Source organism: Ursus americanus, chromosome 22, assembly GCF_024610735.1.
Source record: "Ursus americanus isolate L20-20 chromosome 22, mUrsAme1.1.p, whole genome shotgun sequence".
Lineage (NCBI taxonomy): Eukaryota > Metazoa > Chordata > Mammalia > Carnivora > Ursidae > Ursus > Ursus americanus.
Genome location: NC_142148.1, coordinates 12,400,501 through 12,420,643, shown reverse-complemented (window position 1 = coordinate 12,420,643; position 20,143 = coordinate 12,400,501). Strand labels below are relative to the sequence as shown.

Below are 20,143 nucleotides of genomic sequence, written 5' to 3'. Positions count from 1 at the left end.
ATCAAACAAGCCCAGCGAAACAGGTCTGCAGCTCAGATCCAGCGCAGGCAGTGAGATTTCTCTGGCTGGGGCAGACGGACCCAGGAAGATCCTGAAGGACGGCCCTGGAACAGGGAGGTGAAAGCCACATCACGGGTCCAGGGGCGCAGGCGCAGAGTCTGCGCTGGCGTCTGTTCTGATTGGCCCGCTTGCAGCAGCCTGGACTCTGATTGGCCCGGCACCAGCCCACGTGTTGAGCAGAACTCCACTCTGGCCCCATCCCAGATCCCAGAGCGCAGTGGGCCTTGCAGGATGGAGCCGAGGACCCCTCGGTGGCATCGCTTGGACCCACCCTGACCCCTGGGCACGTGTAGGGGAGCCCTGGCGTGACCCCCAAGAGAAGACAAGGAATGCCTGGAAAATTGCGGTGAAATGGGAGCCCAGAATGGCATGTAAAGGGGAACACAATATAAAGACCATTATTTTCCTGGCACACGTGAGGCACAGGCCCACCGGGGAGTCCTCACCAATCTTCCCCTGCAAGAGAACACATAGACTGCCCCCATTTTAGAGGAGACAGGTTCAGAGTGGTAACGTCGCTGCAGGCGTCGCTGGCTCAGGGACTAGGACAGTATCGATGGGAACCACCCCTGTCCCCCGTTCAGAGCAGGAGCCCATCCCACCCCGCCCCGCCCCACGGGGGGTAGCCCCCAAAGGAACCCTCCACAGATCAGGATCTTTGTATTATAAACTGACTTTTAATAATAATAAAAAAATCTATCATGAATTTAATGAGAAGATCTGTACATTTTAAAGTAAACCAGTGCACAAGGCCCTTGCCCTCGGGGGTTCCTCTCCATCTCCCGCCAGGGGGCTAAAGCACATCTTCATTTGTATCCGGGTCACCTGTGTCCAGCAACAGGCCCACCTCTTGCAACGTAGGCCACAGTGGCAAGAGAGTGAGGGTTGGCCCCTGGAGGCCCAGGGGGCCAAGATGCTGGTGGGGCTTCAAGCCTTAGGGGCAGTGAGGAACCCATTCCCGACCTCAGCCACCAAACAAGCTTAGAAAGACCTTCCCTCCCTGCTACCTCAGCTAGGATGCTTCCCTGCTGGCACACAGAAGCTGGAGGGGACAAACTGCTGAGATCCCACTGCGGGTCCCTGTGCCCAGGAGGTGGGCAGGCTGGCTTCCTGTCTCTCTGGCTGGCTGAGAAGTCCCAAATGTCCTGCTCTGAGCTAACATCAAAAAAAATAAGTTACAGAAGCCACCACCCTGCATTTCCCGGTGGCCCTCCTCCCCTCAGGGCAGACACCTGTGCGGGACAGCATCTCAGGTGGGTGGTTCAACCCCCTCCAGCCCCCAGCCCTGGTCCAGCTGCCGCTACGACCCTTGCAGCGCAGCGTCCAAAGACAGCAGAGTCATTCACGCTAATGCGGACCGACCGCTGGAGAACAGAGGTGGGTGGGAATCGTAGTCAAAACCTATAAGTGATACCTTAAGACCCTAATATTAAAAAAAGATGAAATACTGACATTTTTTGAATTTTCAATAATTTAGTTTTTCTCTTTTTTAGTAGAAGTGGGAAAAGTCATCAACGCTACCTTATGTTGGTCCCCTGTTAGACAATACACCTTTCTTTGAAATTTAAAATGTCGAATATATAATCACACAACCCAGAGGGAAAAAAAAAAAACAACTCGACAACACCAACAACATAAAAACCCCAAAATAAACCATAGAGATTTCACGCCATATAAATAAAGTCGGAGCAAATCTCCCGCCCAGGGCTGATGGCTCAAGTTCCGATGGCGGTCACGTCGGAAGCTGGTGTGGCTTTCGAATTTCCTCTTGGTGACGGGTGGTGTGCCCTGTCCCTCTGTCTTTCCTGGCAGAGGCCTGGCTTTTCCGAGTCCACCGAGCAGGTTAGTACAGGGTTAGGGGTGAATTGGAAGCTAAGGGGAGGAGGAGACACGTGTGTCGCCTGGAATGTGGACTTAGAAGGAAACCAGGGGTTTCAAAAGTGCAGGTTGAGCCATCCTGAGGCAGCTGGGTCTGCAGGCCTCCAGCTCCAGCGCCCGTGACTTCTCCCCTATGTCCCGGGGACTTGTGGGCAGGAGCCCAGGTCCTGGCTGTACCCATCAGCCAGCTCTGCGGGTCCCCAGCACCCCTCGGGCTTCAGGCCCGAGTGTGGAGAATGGGCTGGCCCACGGCCAATGGGCCAGCTCCTCCGAGAGCAGGGGCACCACTTGTCCTCACGGGAGGGGATGGAGAAGGCTGGCAGGTCCCAGAGCAGGAAGGAGCCTCGGCCAGCTCTGGAGAAGGCCAGCGTGGCCCCCGATGCCCCCCCAAACCCAGCTCCAGAGGATACAGCCGAGCACCAGGCAGAATCCCCACGTTCAGAGGTCTCCATCCACTGGCGGCTGGCAGAGGCGGTAGAGCCTGGTGGACAGAGGCGAAGAGAATGAGGAACAGGCGGGCAGGCCATTTTTTTGAACATGTAATCCCTGCCCAGAAAACAAAACTCAACAGGTATAAAAAGATGCACGGTGAAAAAGATCCGGACTGTGCACGCTCTCTCCCAGCTCTCCGGCCCCCTCCAGACTGGCAGTGGGTTTATGAATATAGACGCACCTGCACATGCGTGTTTGGGTGTTAAGATACGTGGGGGGGGGTGTATGTGTACATTGTGTAAGGGCCACGTTTTTCCACACTTAATGGCAGACTAGACACAGCGCTCAGCCCCTGGAGTTTTTTTTACTTAACAGATTTTGGGGACCGCTCCAGCACCCCATGGACAGCCCTGGTTTCCCTAACATCTGCAGCGGCAAGATTCTGAGCTTCATCTGCAAGGAAGGAGCCACTCATGGGTCTCAAGCAGGACAGACTGGACAGATCTGCTGTGAAGAGGAGGATGGCAGGGGGACCGGCCAGGAGGCTGCTGCGGGGACAGGGGCAGGAGAGAGAAGCAGGGCAGCCCAGTGGTCAGGAGCTTGGCCCCTGGGCCGCCACTGCCTGGCTGCAGAATCCCAGCTCTGCCATCTACTAGCTGTATGACCTGGGACAAGATACATAATCTCTCTGTGCCTCAGTGTCCCCACTGGCCACCTGGAGAGAATGCCCACAGGGTTGTCGTTTGGGAAAGAAAGAAGAACGGTGCCTGAGTGAAGCCCCCTAGGAACACCAGGGGGGCTGCCTGGCGTGAAGCTGGGAGTTTCTTGGCCTTCTGGGGGGGTCGGAGGGAGCAGCCACTCACCGCGGTGCACCCTGGGGCATCTGATCCTTGATTCGGAGGTTTTTGGCCAGAATCTCCACCCTGGGGCCCTGGGAAGAAAGAATCATGAGGCCCGGCGCCTGCCTCCACACGGAGTTCAGGGAGGAAGCACGTGGGTGCGGGGGGGGCGGGGTGAGGGGAGTCACCGGAGGCCCCAGATGCTGAGATCTGGGGCCCCAGCAGATGGGGAAAAGGCCCAAGTCTGGGGCTGGTGACCACCCAGTCCCCACACGTGGCTGAGAACCCGCCGTGCCCGCAGCCTCCCAGGCGCTAGAGAGTCCCCGGAGGCCCGGGGCCACCTCACCTGCTTCCGCATGATGTCCGTGGCCTGCATGATGCACTTGGGCAGCAGCCCGTGGCTCCGAGCCAAGATGGCCGCCTGCTCCAGGGAGACGCTCAGGGTGCTCCTGCAGGGCAGGGGCGGGCGGGGCCATCACTGCCCTCTCCCCCCAGGGACTGCCCCTCCGGCCCCCAGATAACTGCTGGACGCGCTCCCTCCCCTCAGGCGTCTTCTCTGAGAGCCCCACCACCACCCCTCCCTCCTGTCCACCCCCCACGCCTGCCCGTCCTTCCTCCTGGCAGCCAGCACTCCTGCACACAGCGGGCACCTTCCTGCTCTGCTCTGGGCACCCCCTAAGACGTCAGCACGGCGCAGCAGGAGCTTTCCTTTGCCTGTGTTGTTCTGATATTCCCAGCGGGTCAGCTCGGAAGAGGTGCTTGGTAAATATTCTTGCGGAAGGAATAAATGAAGCGCTCCCCTAATGCCCCACAACTTCTCCGGGCCTGACACGGACACATCTAGTCAGCCCTCCCATCTGTTCTCTACAGTTCGAGAACATGGGCTCTGCAGCCAGACCTCGTGGATTCAAGTCTCAGCCACAGAATTACTCTGACCCTCACTAGGTCAGCGGCCCTTCCCAGGCCTTGGTCTCCTTCACCGTAAGACAGGGCAAGACCATTACCAGGGCACTACCGACCGGGGCAGGGGGGAGGGCGGGGGCCTGTCCTGCGCTTGGTAGGACGTCAGCAGCGTCCCTGGCCTCTGACCGCTAGATGCCAACAGGACCCTCCTCTCCCCATTGTGACCGTCAAAAATGTCTGCAGACATTGCCAAGGGTCCCCCAGGGCGCAAAATCGCCCCGCACAGAGAGCCCCTGGGAAAGGCCACACACACTGGCTTGCTCTAAAGAGGAGATGAGTTAATCCCTTAACAACGGTGCCTAATGCACAGTAAGCATTCTCAACAAGCATTTATTGAGCACCTGCTGTGTGCCAGGTGCCGTTCAGTGCCAGGGTAGGGCAGAGAAAGAAAACAAGTCCCTGCGCTCACAGAGCTGGCCGACGCTGGGGTGACCGGGAATAAACGAACACGCGAGCAAAGTGCCTTGTGTGTGGGATGGCGGTGGGGTTGCTGAGGAAGAGTAGGGGAGGCCGTTGGTGGTGGGGAGAGAGTGCAGTCCTAAATAGGGAAGTCAGGGAAGGCCACTCGGAGAAGGTGACTGGAGGGTATCCAGTGGGGCACGGAGGCCAGTTCTGCCCCAGTAGGGAGGAGTGAGCTCACTTTGACTGGAGAGTCAAGAAGAACCACAGCGCACAGATTCTCATTCACACCAACCCCAGAGTCAGGGAGCCAGAGAGTTCCACGGGCCTCCTCGGACCCCCTACTCCTGAAGTCCCACCTCCCAAACGGAGGCCGAGGGAGGGCCAAGGCCACGACAGGGCTCAACAAGCAGTGCCAGAACCAGGATTCAAAGCCGGCCTCCTGCCTCCTTGTCCTGGGCCCCCAAACTTGCCGGGAGCCCGTCCAGCCCCCTCCTGCCCTGACGCAGGGGTCACAGCAGCTCACCTCTGCATGCCCGTGCCGCACATGGCGATCTGGCAGGCGCCCAGGCGGTAGCACAGCTCAGAGGAGATGGGGATGAGGCCGGCACCCAAGCTCCCGCTGGCGCCGGGTTTGGGGTGGACGAAGGACTTCATGAGGCGGCAGAGCTCGTCCAGGGCATTGATGGGGCGTATCAGCTGCAAGGCAGGCGCACACACCGGGACATTCGCAGGAGGCCTCCACCTGGCCTTCCTTCCCATCCTCTCCCTCCCCTTCAGCTCTGTTACTGCAGCCGCCCTCCCAGCTCACCCTCCCAGGGTAATGGCCCAGTTAACTTTCCACGACCCCAGCTCAAGGACCATCTGTGGCTCCCCACTGGCCCGCAAGCTGGTATTCAGTGTTTACTCAGTGTTGCAGGCCTAACATTCCACCTGCCCCGGAGTGCCCCCAATGAACCCTGAGAGAAGTGCCCTCTGCTGTCCTCTCCAAACAGTGCCTTCCTGGGAAGAGCCCCCCCGCCCCCGCCCCACCCGTGACTCCAGCTTTTCTCAATGGGCATTCAGTGGTGGTCTGCCAATTCTTTCTGTGTCATCTTAAGATTCTACCAGCCAGACTACAAACTCCCAAAGGGCTGTGCCCACCACTTCTCTGGGACCCCCCAGCCTCCAGTCCTGAGGCCAGGACCCCCAAAGTACTGTCAAATTCAAGGCCTGTCTGAGCCTGGGAAGGGGGTGAAAGGCCTAGAGCACATGCCCTTGGAAAGCCAACTGCGCCACGTGGGAATGTGGGCCCTGGACGGCCAGATCCCTCCGCTTCTCCAGAAAAGCCAGAAGCCTCCATTTCACTGGAAAGCTTTTGATTTTCAAATGTTGACAACAAATTCCAATCAAACAAAAAGAATGCCACGTGGCCACCTCTGGTGTGGGCCTGCTTCAGAGACACGCTTGGGTAACCAAGGGGGAGCAGGAAGGCGCGGGGGAGCAGGTGCCAGCGGGCGGAAAGCCATCTCAGCAACTGCAAAGCCGGTGCGGAAGAAGGTGGAACTCCTGAATGGGGAAGGAGTTCTCCCAGGAGGCATCTTCCTGCAGGAGCAACTCCAGATGCCTCAGGGGCATCTCTGCCAGGATGTGGGCTGCGGTGGGACCCCGGGCCCCATCTGCTGCATCTTGACCCCGACAGCCCCCAGCTCTGTCCAAGCTCCGCCGCGGGGTGAGGGGAGGTGGGGCACACCTGGTCTATCTTCACCGCCGTGGTGCTGGCATCCGTGGGCAGGTTAGACCGTTCCAGGTAAAATGCCCTGAGAGAGAAGGAGAGGGGGAGGGTGGGGCGGCCGCCCCACAGCGGCCGCCACCCCCTCTGTTCCTCCAACGACTGTCCCTGGGGGCACCTTGCACTGCTCTCCCTGTCCACAGGGACCTAGTCCTCCAATAGTGGCGGGGAGAGGGTGGAAAACAAGGGGGCCTCTGGGCACTCTCCCCAGGCACTCCTCGAATGCCACCTCCCCCGCCTGCCATCAGAATCAGCACCCGACCTCCCCACTGTCCATGCCCTCGTCCTACTGAACCTCTCCTCGGAGCACGCATTACAGGGCTCCGTCGACTGGCTTACTGCTCATCGCCCCCTCTACAAATCGGGCTCCCCCACATTTTTTCCGTAAAGGGTCGAACAGCAAAGATTTAAGGCTGCGTGGACCAGACTGTCTCCACCAAGATGCTACTCGGCTCTGCTGTGGCAGCACAAAAGCAGCCCAGACGGTACATACACAAGTGAGCACAGCCAGGTGCTAATAAAGCTTTATTGACAAAGCAGGGCAACTGCGGCTCTCTGCATCCTGTGAAGAAGAGGCTTTGTTTGGCCGCTACTGACTCCGGAGCAAGCGTCCAGAACAGAGCCTGGCCCACAGAGTTGTCACTTAACGTGTGCTGCGTAAGGGAAGAACGGATGAGGGAAGGCTCTCGGAGGCGAAATTTAAAATATTCAGCAAACGGCACCAGACGGATTGATGGATTCAATGAATCCAGAGAGATGCCGGTTTTAATAATACAGCTGGATATCTTCCCTGAACAAACTAATGAAAGCACCATTCTCCCACTTCCAAATGGTAAAGCTGGGCCCCAAAACAGTAAAGCCCTTACCCACACCCCAAAACCCTGATCTCCTGATTTTCAGCCTACCTTTTCCACAGGGGAAGAAGGTGAGGCAGGCGTAGGAAGGAGCCGGGCTGCCTCCCTGGGCCTGAAGCTTCCTTCTGGGGGTTCTCTTCTGAGCAGGGCCAAGGCCCTGGGGACCACCCCCCTTACTCCCTTACCCCCAGGTTCAAGAATCCTAGGGTCTCTGCCCCAGCTCCCACCCCTACACAGAATCAAACAGGCAGCTCCTCTTAATTGGAAAAATCTGCTTTGACGCAAAACAGACCCAGCTCAAAGTTGAGCTCAGCCACTGTCTACCTGTGTGACCTTGGGCAAGCTGGCTATGCTCTCAGGGCCTCAGTTTTCTCATCTGTGAAGTGGGTTAGAATGGCCTACTGTGCCCGCTGGGAGGAGCTGAAGAGCCCATGTACAAGAGGGCCTGGCATGGAGCAGCTGCTTAAGAAAAGGCCCATTCCCATGCTGGGGGCCTGTCCGGTGCCTTACATGCTACTGTCCGCCCGGCCGTGGCAGTGTCCAGACTCCTGTCCCCCGCATGTAAGCCAGGCAGTTACCTGAGTTTGCGGTAATACTGCTGAACCTTCTCCAGGGACTGGGCGTTGATCTCCTGCTGCAAATCCTCCACAGCCTGGCTGCCTGGAGGAGGCGGCCCCTCCGCATGCTCCAGAGCTATGAAGGAAGAGGAGGGGGGCAGGTGTCGGGGTCCCGGTATGCTCAGAGGCCGCGGCCGTCCCCGGCAGGCCCCAAACGGCACCCCCAGCTCACCTTTCGTGAAGAGCACGGTGTGCAGCCTCAGGCTGGCCCCGCCCTCCAAGCGGGAGGGCAGCTTGGAGAAGTGGTAGCTGTCGAGGTAGAAGACGACCTTCAGCGCCTGCCGGCTGCCGTCGATGTGGTAGAGGACGTTGGTGTCTGTGGGAGGACATGGCGGGGCAGGGTGGCTCAGCACTGAGGCCCGAGCGGAGCCCTGCCCCCTGTTCACTAGGGCAGCTTCACACCTGCCTTCAGACTTCTAGAATGGTGTCCCGGGACCTCCCTGTTCTCACCACCTCAAAGGAGTAGCCTCAGAATCCCTTGCCTCCTGCCCTCAGAGAGGCATCCTGGGCCTTCCCTGTCTGCCCACCCCAGAGCACTGGTCAGCCATCCCTGCCCTCCCACCTGCCAGGGCTAACCTCGGACAGACCCACCCTCCCACCCGCCAGGGCTAGCCTCCGACAGCCCCGGCCTCCCACCCGCCAGGGCAAGCCTCAGACAGCCCCGGCCTCCCACCCACCAGGGCTAGCCTCGGACAGCCCCAGCCTCCCACCCGCCAGGGCTAGCCTCGGACAGCCCCATCCTCCCGCACTCAGGAGAGCAGCCTCTGACTTTTCACCTCCTTCCGCAGTTCCTAGCTTCCACTACTTCATTCTTAGACCTGGTGCTGATTCTGCCCCACTGGGGATCTGTCAGTGCCTTCAGAGCTTCACCACATTCCTTGTACCCCTCACCTGGTAGCCCAGGGTCTCTACCTGGCAGAAGCTGTCCTCGAATAGGACCTGCAGCTTATTTACACCCATAAGGAAGAGCGTGTGGCAGGGGTGGCAGAATTACAGCACACACACCCCATCCTGCACCCACAGCAAAAAGCCACTGACCAGTCAATAGCTGCCCCTGAGCCCAACTCTGCCTATAGCCAGGCAGCCACTGCCGACCAGTCCCAATTGGTCCCTGAGAAGACACCTGTGAGCCCTCTAGACTCTAGTCAGTGCATTCTGAACAGGAGGATAGTACCCCCGAGGAGGTGGAAATTGGTTCATGGATGGATGGACAGATGGATGGACGGATAGGTGGATGGATGGATGGATGGGTGGATGGGTGGGTTGGATGGGTTGGATGGGTGGATGGATGGGTGGGTGGGTAGATGGATGGGCGGGTGGATGGACAGGTGGACGGGTGGATGGGTGGGTTGGATGGGTGGATGGATGGGTGGATGGATGGACAGGTGGACGGGTGGACGGATGGGTGGATGGGTGGGTTGGATGGATGGATGGATGGATGGACGGACGGACAGGTGGACGGGTGGATAGATGGGATGGATGGATAAGTAGATGGGATGGATGGATGGATGGATGGGTGGGTGGGCGAGTGGATAGCTGAAAGGGTAGGGGGGAGAGGAGGGAGGGAGAAAGAAAGGAGGAAAATTACGGTATAAACCCTTAGGACATCTTAACAAGTCTTCACTCTAAAGAAGGAAATCTCTAGAGTAGAATTTTAATAAGAATTGGGAATTGGCTCTTATTCCCTTCTAAGAACTTTTGGAGATGGCTGAGTTTATACAAAAAGAAACCCCTCTTTTCCGTATGTGCCCCAAGGCTCAGCTTTGAGACTCATGTTGGGAGCAAAAGGTTTGAAAGTGCTAGATCCCAGTTTAACCTTGGGCAGCTGCCCTGGTGGCAGGGTGGCCCCAGAGCAGTCCCCTCCATCCCAGAACGCAACTCTCCTGGTAGGGGTGGTAAGAATCACTCACTGGCCACGTAGTTCTCATCCAGCTGCTTAAAGGAAAAGGTGACATTGTCCAGCTCTGACAGGGTCACCCAGATGTCCTCCAGCATGGTCCGTTCCTCCTTCTGCAGGAGAAAGACGGGGTGGACGAGTCTTAGATGCCAGCCCTACCCCAGGATTTCCCTTCAAGATTCTGTGATTCAACTCTAGCCAACACACCGGGCTGTGGGCCTGCCAGACACGAGGTCCTGCGCTGGGCTATCCAGGGCTGGCTGTGAAATCGCATTTGGTCTTGGATTGTGCTGCAGCTCCCAGGGTCAGAGGTCAGAACCCATCTCTGCTCTAACGTGCACCAATCGTAGCCATTCCAAACCTACCGCACCCAACAAAAGTCTCCATTCTCCAGCTCACCCTCCTCTAACAGGCCCATCTCAGCAAAGCACCCCAGCATCGGCCCAGGTGCCCAAGCCCCAGACCTTTAAGGACTTCTCAGCATCTCTCTCCCCTCACCCTATACGGACCGTCACCAAGTCCTACCCACTCAGCCACCAAAACCCTCCCCTGACCCACCCACCTCCCCCACCCTCCTCACCACCCCCAGTACAAGGACCACACCTGCCTCTCTGCAGGTCTCCCTCGGCCACCCTTACCCCCAAGCAAGGGGCAGACAGGGACAACCCTGGAGATGCAGGGAGAGCAGGGCAGCCAAGGGTTTACCGGACCTAGGTTCCCCTGTTACTACAAGTTATCTCCCAAAAACTTGATTTGAGTTCTTTCACCCACCTGCCTCAAAGCCTCTGAGTCTTCCCTCTGCTCCTAGAATATTCCTAAGCCCTTCAGACACGGCCAACCTGATCCCCCAAATCCCCCCAGCGCTCCCCTCTGGCCACACTGGCCTCTGCTCAGAGCCTTTGCACACGCTGTTCCCTCTGCCCAGCACACTCTTCCTCAGACCATTCACCCCATCGGCTGTCTGGCTACCCAGATCTCAGCTCAAATGTCCCCTCCTCAGAGAAGCCGGCTCTGACCACTGAACCCAAAAAAACTCAGCCGCTTCATCTTCTGCAGAACTCCTTTTCTTTCCATCCTCCCTCCCTCCCCCATCCCCTCTTCTCAGGCTGCTTCCCCCTCCCACCACCCACCCAGCTAGAAAGTGAGCTTCAGACCCAGCTCAGAGCCTGGCACACCATGGTGACAGGTGAATTAATGCACTAGGCCCCACGTCCTTATCTGAGACGAGCACAGTGAGGGCTGAGTGTTCCAGCAGCCCTTTCGGGGCTTCCAGTGAGCTTTGCGAGAACCAAGTCAGCGCGGATCTCTGGCTTGGCAGACACCTGCATGCAACACTGGCCAGCAGAGGGCGCGCCACAGCCACCCTTTCCCATCAGGCCAGCAGCCACGGCTTCCAGCGCGGCCTGGGACAATGTCTAGGAGGCTCAGAGCCGCAGAGGTCGGGGGAGCTCCAGCAAAGGGCACACAGGGCGAGAAGCACAGGGCAAGAAGCACAGCACAGGGCAAGTGCCACCGCAGGCTGCATTTCTGGGGGACGTCAGCTCTGGGCATCGGCAGCCCCCAAAGGCTGAGGCCTTGGCTCTGCCTCCCTGGGGCTGGCAGAGGAGCCCACCCGGATTCTGAGCCCTGAGAGTGGATGGACAGAGCAGTCAAAGATAAAAGAGGAGATGCAGAGAAAGCAGGGCACCCTAGGGGTTACCAGGCCCAGAGCCAGACTCCCAGGGTTCAAACCTGACTCCCTGGGCCTTGAGGTTCTCATCTTTAAAATGTGGGCTGTAAAGGACCCACCTCAGGGCTACTACGAGGAGTAAATGAGATGCTATTTGCCTGATTACTACAAAAGTCTGCTCTCCAACCTCCCAGCGCACTCTTGCCCTTCTGTAGTCTCATCCCCACCCAGCAGCATGGGAGATTCATTAAGTGGAGAAGTCAGACCCTGTTTCCTCCTCTACTCAAAACCCTCCCAGAGCTCCCCACCACACAGAGTGACAGCCAACGTCCCTACCACAGCCTGCAAGACCCTGCACGATGGGAGGCAGATAATTCTTAGGACTGCCCTCCACCACCCTCCCTTGGTTCATTCTATTCCAGCCACACCGCGCACCTTGTCTCTCAAACATTGCATGCAAGTCCCTGCCTCAAGGCCTTTGCACCTGCCGTCCTTGCTGCCTGGAAGGTTCCTCCCCAACATCCTCATGGCTCCCTCACTCCCTTCCTTCGGTTCTTCAGTCAGATGTCACCTTCTCAGTGAGGACTTCGCTGGCCGCCTTATCGAAACGTTCAACTGCTGCCACCTCAGACCTTCCCGCCCCTTCCCTGTTTCTCTCATTGGCCTTTAGCACTATAGAGGAGGGTGTCTCTGATGTGGCACTATTGACATTTGGGGCCCGAGAATTATCTGCTGGGGAAGGGCACCCTGGGCCCTGCAGAATGTTTAGCCGCATCCCCAACCTCTTATCCCAGACGCCAGCAGCGTCTGCCTCTTCCCTCAGTTGTGACCGCCTCAAATATCTCCAGACATCGCAAAGGGCCTCCCTAGGAGGTAAAACTGCCCACCTGAGAACCACTGGTCTATACCATTGATTTTCCTTATTTATGTCTGCCTCCCCACACACACACACACACACACACACACTAGGATATGAGATTCCTGACTACAAAGACACTGTTTTGTTCACTGCGGGATCCCCTGTGCCTGTAACAATGGCATACAGTCGGTGCTCAATAAATGCTGACTGCATGACAAGGTGTGTGAGAGCGCGAGAGAGCCAGCAAGGGCCCTCCTGCACCACGTCCCAGGGAGCCCCCCCCCCCCACTACCGGCTCCCTCACTCACCAAGGCAGCCGGCGAGAGCAGGGACTGGCAGTGCAGAAGGACGCCGGTGGCCGCCACCTGCTCCAGCCACTTGCGGCTGGCGTCCCGGCTGCTCTCCTCGTACTCGCCGTTGTTGTTGTAGCGGTAGCTGAGGGCTGCGAGCAGCTGCTCGGAGAAGGTGCACACGGCGGCCACCAGGGCCTGGCAGAAGATGGTATCCCTGCGCAGCTGCAGCTCGGGGTCTGGAGAGAGCGGGGGGGGGGGGGGGGAGGGGGGGGCCGGGGGGGGGCGCTGGGTTGCACGCTCCCGGGCCAGCCCCAGGCTCCCCTGCCCCAGAGCCCGGGCCCTGAAGCAACCTCCCAGCACACCACCCTCGGGGGTCGGCTTGCCAGAAGTTAATGAATCCCCGCCCCCAAAAGCCAACTTTGCAAAATTCAGTTCTCTGAAAACAAGCCAATTTGCCAAAAGACTCAATTCTCTCCATGATCCATCTGCCTACTCAAAAAACTACAACCACCAAAAAACCTTTCTCATTGTCCTAAGGCTTTCCCCAAAACCCTCACCCTCAGCTGTGTTACTCCACGTGTTAGGGGACTTCTCGGCCTTGACGGAGAATGACAATGACACCAAGCATGTCTGCCAAGCTCCATGTTTCAAGAAACGCACTTTACCATTTTCTCTATTTCTGAGAAGTCGACCTTCCTTCCCCCCCGTCCCCCACTTTCCTTGCCCCTGCTCTAGACACGGTTTGCCGAACTGGCCAATTTCGATCAATCAGTTGTACAGGGTTGCAATCTTCTGGAAAAGATTATTTTTGATGACCGGCTTCTGCCAATTAGTTTTCAGTGACCGATTTTGACCTAGATCCTATTATAGCTGCTCCCTGGCTAAGACTTTCTGGAAAGAAGGGAGGGACAGAGAACATCTCCAACCCCTTCTCCCCCCCACCCCCAGCCCACCATCAGCTCTTTCTTCTTCCCCGTTGTCTGCTGGGTAGGGAGTCCCAGGCTGGAGCTCAAGGCCCTAGAGGCAAGGAGCCTCCCTACTCATCACCCTCTATCCTGCGCCCTCATCAAGATCCAGCCAGGCCCAGGAGATGGCAAGAGACGGGGCTCCTGGCTCCCGGGCCCTGAGACTTGTCCCTCGGACACAAGAGGAAGACGTGAGGTCTAAGCAGTTCTTAGAGGGGCTAGAGGCCATGATGTTACCTCCCCCCCACCACCACGTGCAGGCCCCAGTGACCATGGGGAAGTCGACCTCGGCCGGCGGAAGAGATCTCCCTGGACAGTGATTGAGAAAGCCCCTGCCAGGACGGCCTCTCCTGGACACACTGGTGTGTGCCAATCACAGCCAGTGCCCCTTCAAAGGCCTCACCTGTGCATTTCAGCAAGGCCAGGAGCAGCTGGTTCTTCCCATCTGGAAGGAGAAGGTAGAGAAAAGACAGGCTGAGAGGAGTCAGCAAAAAGTGCGGGGGGGGGGGGCGCCTGGGTGGCTCAGTCAGTTAAGCATCTGCCTTCCGCTCAGCTCGTGGTCTCAGGGTCCTGGGATCGAGCCCCACACTGGGTTCCCTGCTCAGTTGGGAGCCTGCTTTTCCCTTTCCCTCTGCCCATCCCCCCAGCTTATATACACACTCTATCTCTCTAACAAATAAATAAAATCTTAAAAAAAAAAAAAAAAAAAAGGTACCATGGAGCTGGGCCCTCCCCACAGCCCAGGTGCTCCGAAGCCCCTGTGGCGAAGCCCGGGCACATGCTGCTGTGCTAAAAAGCAGCTTTTGTGGCATCCTGGGTGCATTCTAGAAACCCCGGACATCCAGGGGATGTAACCCCAAGTGTTAGCCACATCTGTTTACTTGTGGCCACCAAAAAGAGACTGACACCGCCCCTCCAACTTGTGGGCCAGAGCCCAGGAGCCTCACACACGCGCGTGGGCACACACACACACACATGACATAACCCAGGCGTGACCTCGGGCACTTGTGCACATGCTACGCAGCCACGGCCCTGCACACGCGGGGACCAAGCTCAGGCCTTGCATCCTCTGGTTCCTTCAGAAAGAGGCTCTCAGGGACACACGAATGGCTAACAGACACGCGAAAAAATGTTCAACATCAGTAGCCGTCAGGGAAATTCAAATCAAAACCACACTGAGATACCACCTTACGCCAGTGAGAATGGCAAACACCGACAAGTCAAGAAACAACGGATGCTGGAGAGGATGCGGAGAAAGGGGATCCCTCTTACAGTGTTGGTGGGAATGCAAGTTGGTACAGACACTTTGGAAAACAGTGTGGAGGTCCCTAAAATGTTAAAAATAGAGCTACCCTATGATCCAGCAATTGTACTACTGGGTATTTACCCCAAAGATACAGATGTAGTGAAGAGAAGGGCCATATGCACCCCAATGTTCATAGCAGCAATGTCCACAATAGCTAAATCGTGGAAGGAGCCGAGATGCCCTTCAACAGATGACTGGATTAAGAAGATGTGGTCCATATATACAATGGAATATCACTCAGCCATCAGAAAGAACGATTACCCAATATTTGCAGCAACATGGATGGAACTGGAGGAGATTATGCTAAGTGAAATAAGTCAAGCAGAGAAAGACAATTATCATATGGTTTCACTCATTTGTGGAACATAAGGAATAGGAGGGAGATCATTAGGAGAAGGAAGGGAAGAATGAAGGAGGGTAAACAGAGCTAGAGACAAACCATGAGAGACTATGGAATCCAGGAAACAAACTGAGGGTTTTAGAGGGGAGGGGGGTGGGGGGATAGGCTGGCCCGGTGATGGGTATTAAGGAGGGCACGTATTGCATGGAGCACTGGGTGTTATACGTGAACAATGAATCATGGAACACTACATCAAAAACTAATGATACACTGTATGGTGACTAACATAACATAATTTAAAAAAGAAGAAAAGAAAACAGGGGCGCCTGGGTGGCACAGCGGTTAAGCGTCTGCCTTCGGCTCAGGGCATGATCCCTGTGTGATGGGATCGAGCCCCACATCAGGCTCTTCTGCTATGAGCCTGCTTCTCCCTCTCCCGCTCCCCCTGCTTGTGTTCCCTCTCTCGCTGGCTGTCTCTATCTCTGTCGAATAAATAAATAAAAAATCTTAGAAAAGAAAAGAAAAGAAAAGAAAAGAAAAGAAAAGAAAAGAAAAGAAAAGAAAGAAGGAAGGAAGGAAGGAAGGAAGGAAGGAAGGAAGGAAGGAAGGAAGGAAGGAAGGAAGGAAGGAAAGAGAGAGAGAGAGAGAGAAAGAAAGAAAGAAAGAAAGAAAGAAAGAAAGAAAGAAAGAAAGAAAGAAAGAAAGAAAGAAAGAAAAAGAAAAGGAAGGAAAGAGGCTCTTGGGCCAAGAGAGGGCTTACAAGAAAAATCAGAAAGGCCTTTAGTGTCGGCCTCTTGGGATCCTTTCTGTCGTGGAGAGGCCGAGGCGCAGGGCCGGTGTGGTACTAACAGCAGCCACAGAGGCGTCCACTCCCGACGACTTCCGTGAGCCGGGCGCTGACTGCAGCGTTTACTGTAGTGATCTCTAATTCCCACGACAACATGGGAGGGAGGTGGCCCTATGAGCCCATTTTACACACGAAGGCACTGAGGCACAGAGAGCTCAAAGAACTTGCCAAGACGACGCAGCCCAGCATAGGAGAGCTGAGATTCGGCAATCTGGCTCCAGAGTCCATGCTCTTAAGATTCCAGTTTGGAAAATGGGATGGCTCAGGGCCGAGAAAGACTTCCAACTCAGAGTCTGCTCTTCTGGGGGGATGGCCCTGAGGTCTAGCACCTCCTGCTGTCCTGGGGTCCCTCCAACCCAGGAGGCCCCGGCTCAAACACTGCCAAGGACCAGACAGGTCAGGTCGGATGTGTGAAGTGGACAGCAGGCCGCAGGGAGTGCTGGGGAGTGTGGGGAACTAGAAGGTACCCTCGGCCCCTCATCTCTAGCTGAGTGTGAATGTGGGACTATAGGCCTATTATCTGCCAGATCTTCTGACTGTTCGAGAGCAGCCATAAATCTAGATTTTTTTTTTTTTGAGAGACAGAGAGCGTGAGTGGGTGTGGGGGGAGAGGGAGAGAGAGAACCCCAAGCAGGCTCCATGCTCAGCACGGAGCCTGACACGGGACTCGATCTCACAACCCTGAGATCATGACCTGAGCCAAAGCCAAGGGTCAGATGCTTAACTGACTGAGCCACCCAGGTGCCCCCCGAAATCTAGATTTTTATGTGAGCTCTTGCATGGTAAATGCTGTCGGTGGATTCACAGTTTTTAATGCTAGAGCACCCAAACCCACCTGTGGGCCCTCAGTGAGACCTTAATAACAAACAAAAGGAATTGAATTAAATCCACAATTTCGGAGGCTGAGAAGGAAACCAGTTCAGCTTCCTCAGCCTCCTGACTCCAAGGAAGCCCCAGGCTCCCAGGATCAGCAGTTCCCAGTTCAAGTGCATACAAGGCCCAGGGCCATGCCCAGGCCAGGACACTCAGCTGAGAAAGGAGAACCCGCTCTTTTTGTTCCCCTGGGCATGGACAGACACGGGACATGGAGACAGAGCCATTCCTGATCTTTCTGCAAGCCACATTAAGAACTGAAGGCCACAAAACATCCTTCCCTGCCCAGCTCACCTTCCACATATCTCTGAATGTTGTCCACCAGGGTCTTGATGGAGTTGGGGAGGTTCCAGGGGTCCTCCTGGATGCTGATCTGGATCATGCTGCGGCCACGGATTGTACACTCTTCTTTCTGTTTGAACTCTGGGGCAGGAGAGTGACAGAGGTAGCTTTGAAGAATGATGGCACAAAGGCCTAGGTCCCATCACCAGATTCCAAAGCTCAGAATCCTAGATCAAGGATGCTGGCAGGACTCTTGGGAATTAACCAGTCCATAGAGGGCAAACCCATGGTAAGTGTGCTACAGGTTCATGGTACCGCACTCATGGCAGACATCACTAATCAATCTCAGCACTCCTTCCCTCTAGACTGAGCCTGTAGCTTCTCACAGCTATAACCAATCCAATGCAGACATCACAAATCAATCACTGCATCCTTCTCTCCCAGGCTTGGACATAGTCCCGGAAACACTCTCAGGTACTACCTCCTTAGAGCCACAACCCGACGAGCTGACACATGAGGTATAACCTTTTCCCTATACAGAGAGGGAAGTCCTGGCACAGGGACTTGCCTAAAATCACACAGCTGGGTAATGACAGAGACAAGATTTGAACCTGGCCCCAGCAGGACCATTCAAAGGCCAGGCCCCTGTCCTTTGGCCTCTTCCTTCCTATGAGGTCTCAGGTTGCTGAGATATTTGTGGTTTTTCTGAGTTTGACATTTCTGCTTGTTGAAGCCCGTCCCTGGGAGAGAGGATCGTGAGACAGCAGGGGGCGCAGAGGAGCTAGGACACTCCCACTCCTCCCACTTCCTACCTTATTTAGGGGCAACTCCTGCACTCAACCGAGAGCTCCTTGGGGTCAGGGGCAGTATCACATCCATTTCAGGGTCCCAAGCACCCAGCACAAGGCCTGGCACAAGCTGGTTCTTGGGAATTACTGGATGGATGGACACATGGATGGATGAATGCATGGTGGGTAGGTGAGTGGGTGCATGGATGAGCGGGTGCATGGATGGGTGGACAATGGATGGGTCGTGGGTGCGTGGGCGTGTAGACAAGTGGGTGGATGGATGGATGGACAGTGGGTAGGTGGGAACGTGGATGAGTGGGTGGGTGGTTGGTGGGTGTGTAGACAAGAAGGTGGATGGATGGATGCATGGGGGTGAGTGGGTGGACAGGATGGCGGATGGGTGGTTGGGTGGACACGTGGGTGGGTTAGTGGACGGACGGTAGGTGGTGGGTGAGTATGCGGATAAGTGAGTATGAGTAGATGGTTGGTAGTAGGTGGGTGGATGGGTGGTCGGTGGGTGGGGGGGTCAGTGGGGGCACGCTGATGAGTCAGTGAATGGGTGGTGGGTGTGTGGGTATGTGGACGGGCGGGTGGGTGAGTACACAGGTCATGGGTGGATGGGTAGACGGGAGAAAAGGCTGATGGGAGGACATAAACGTCAATTCTTTTTCTCTCGATCATTTCAAGAATAAAGTGTCAATTTGGTTCTGGTAAATCCTTAATGCTTCTTTAACTCACTGATCCCCTTATGAAAGCACAGAGCGCTCAGGCAACACTATCTAATGGGAGCGTAATGACATTTTTTGTTGATGCTTCCATTGTATTCAGCATCATGGTGATCATTACTTTCTGGTATGTTATACTGGCTTTCCTTCTACACAGGGAGGTTAAATTCTCTTCAAAATTGAATTTGTAAAAGGGAAAGGTTTTCCCAAAAAGTTATATCAGTAATAACAAAGACAGCAAATGAATATGGCTTTAAAAAATGTGAGGATGTAGGTAGGATCTGTGAATGCAGCTAAAATGATGAAGGGGGGGATGTGGGAATTTGGCAAGCTGCTCCAGTCCTTCTCCTCACGTTACAAACACACAGACAAAGGCCCAGAAAGGCTCAGGACCACTCCAGGGATCCACAGACTTTTTCTGGAAAGAGCCACATAGGAACCGTTTTAGGCTTTGCAGGCATATGGTCTCTGTTACAAATAGTCTCTGTCTTTATTTTTACAGCTCTTCAATAAAAAAAGAAAAAAATCATTCTCAGCTCATGGAAACAAAACAAGCTATGAGTAGATATCACCCAGGAGCTGAACTTACTGACCCCAGGACTAGCCCACAGCCATCGGGCAGGAGAGGGACAAAGCTGAGACTATGACCCAGGCGTCCTGCCCCGTCCGGCACGCATTCCGCACCGCAGGCTGTCTCCCTGCTGGGTGCAAGATGCCACTGCCACCTCGGGACTCCTGTCTGCTCACCTTGCAGGCTGTGGTCCATGGGGAAATGCTTGGTCTCTTCAAAAGCCCTGCTCATGACTGGCCCCTTGAGGAGTGCATGGATGGAGTCCACCTGGATGGCAGGAAGCTCCGGGTTAGTCTGGCCCCTGCAGCCCTCCAGGGGCCATGACCCACAGCCCCTGCCCCAGCTCCTGGCTTATCTCTTCTCCCCAGGGATGATGGGAAGACCCCGAGCTTAGGCTGGGGGCAGGGACAAGGGTCCTACCTGGTTAAAGAGATGCTCCAGGCACCCGTGAAGCTTGTCCTGCTTATCTGATGGGATCCTCATATCACAGGGCAGCTCGTCCCCTGGAAGAAGGAAGAAGCCATGGCCATCAACCATCCCTGCCCCATCCACACCTTCCCAACCTCTTTGCCAAGAAGGCAGGATAGCGACAGAGTTCCAACACCCAAGGCAGATCTGGCGTCTGGCAGACTCAGATCCTGGCTGTGTGACACTGGGCAAATCACTTGCCCTCTCTGAGCCTCAGTTTCTTCATCCGCAAAACAGACACCAGGAACTAAAGCATTACACAACGGCAAGTCATTGGTAGTATTCCGTTCTGCAAATAAGGAGCCAGAGAAAAGGAGCTGGATCCCAAGTCTCCAGACTCATCTCCCAGCTGTTTGAGTTAAATCAGCTGCCACACAGTAGCTCCCGCCTAAAACCTCCCCAGGGACACTTGATGCGGCGAAACATCTTATGTGATGAAATACTGAT

General features: G+C 55.9%; 1 protein-coding gene across 1 annotated transcript in view; it reads right to left on the bottom strand.

Moving 5' to 3' along the window:
• Positions 1 to 1,661: 1,661 nt before the first annotated feature.
• Positions 1,662 to 20,143, bottom strand: part of PREX1 (phosphatidylinositol-3,4,5-trisphosphate dependent Rac exchange factor 1) — a 174,615-nt gene continuing 156,133 nt past the window's right edge. The window contains exons 28-40 of the mRNA XM_087853518.1: positions 19,649 to 19,731; positions 19,405 to 19,495; positions 17,157 to 17,285; positions 13,900 to 13,941; positions 12,547 to 12,767; positions 9,724 to 9,823; positions 7,986 to 8,129; positions 7,775 to 7,889; positions 6,304 to 6,370; positions 5,098 to 5,270; positions 3,556 to 3,658; positions 3,234 to 3,301; positions 1,662 to 2,419 (exon numbers count right to left, since the gene is read on the bottom strand). Coding sequence (XP_087709644.1) covers positions 2,377 to 2,419; positions 3,234 to 3,301; positions 3,556 to 3,658; positions 5,098 to 5,270; positions 6,304 to 6,370; positions 7,775 to 7,889; positions 7,986 to 8,129; positions 9,724 to 9,823; positions 12,547 to 12,767; positions 13,900 to 13,941; positions 17,157 to 17,285; positions 19,405 to 19,495; positions 19,649 to 19,731 — 1,379 coding nt within the window. The 3' untranslated portion in view covers positions 1,662 to 2,376. The remainder of the gene's footprint in view (positions 2,420 to 3,233; positions 3,302 to 3,555; positions 3,659 to 5,097; positions 5,271 to 6,303; positions 6,371 to 7,774; positions 7,890 to 7,985; positions 8,130 to 9,723; positions 9,824 to 12,546; positions 12,768 to 13,899; positions 13,942 to 17,156; positions 17,286 to 19,404; positions 19,496 to 19,648; positions 19,732 to 20,143) is intronic.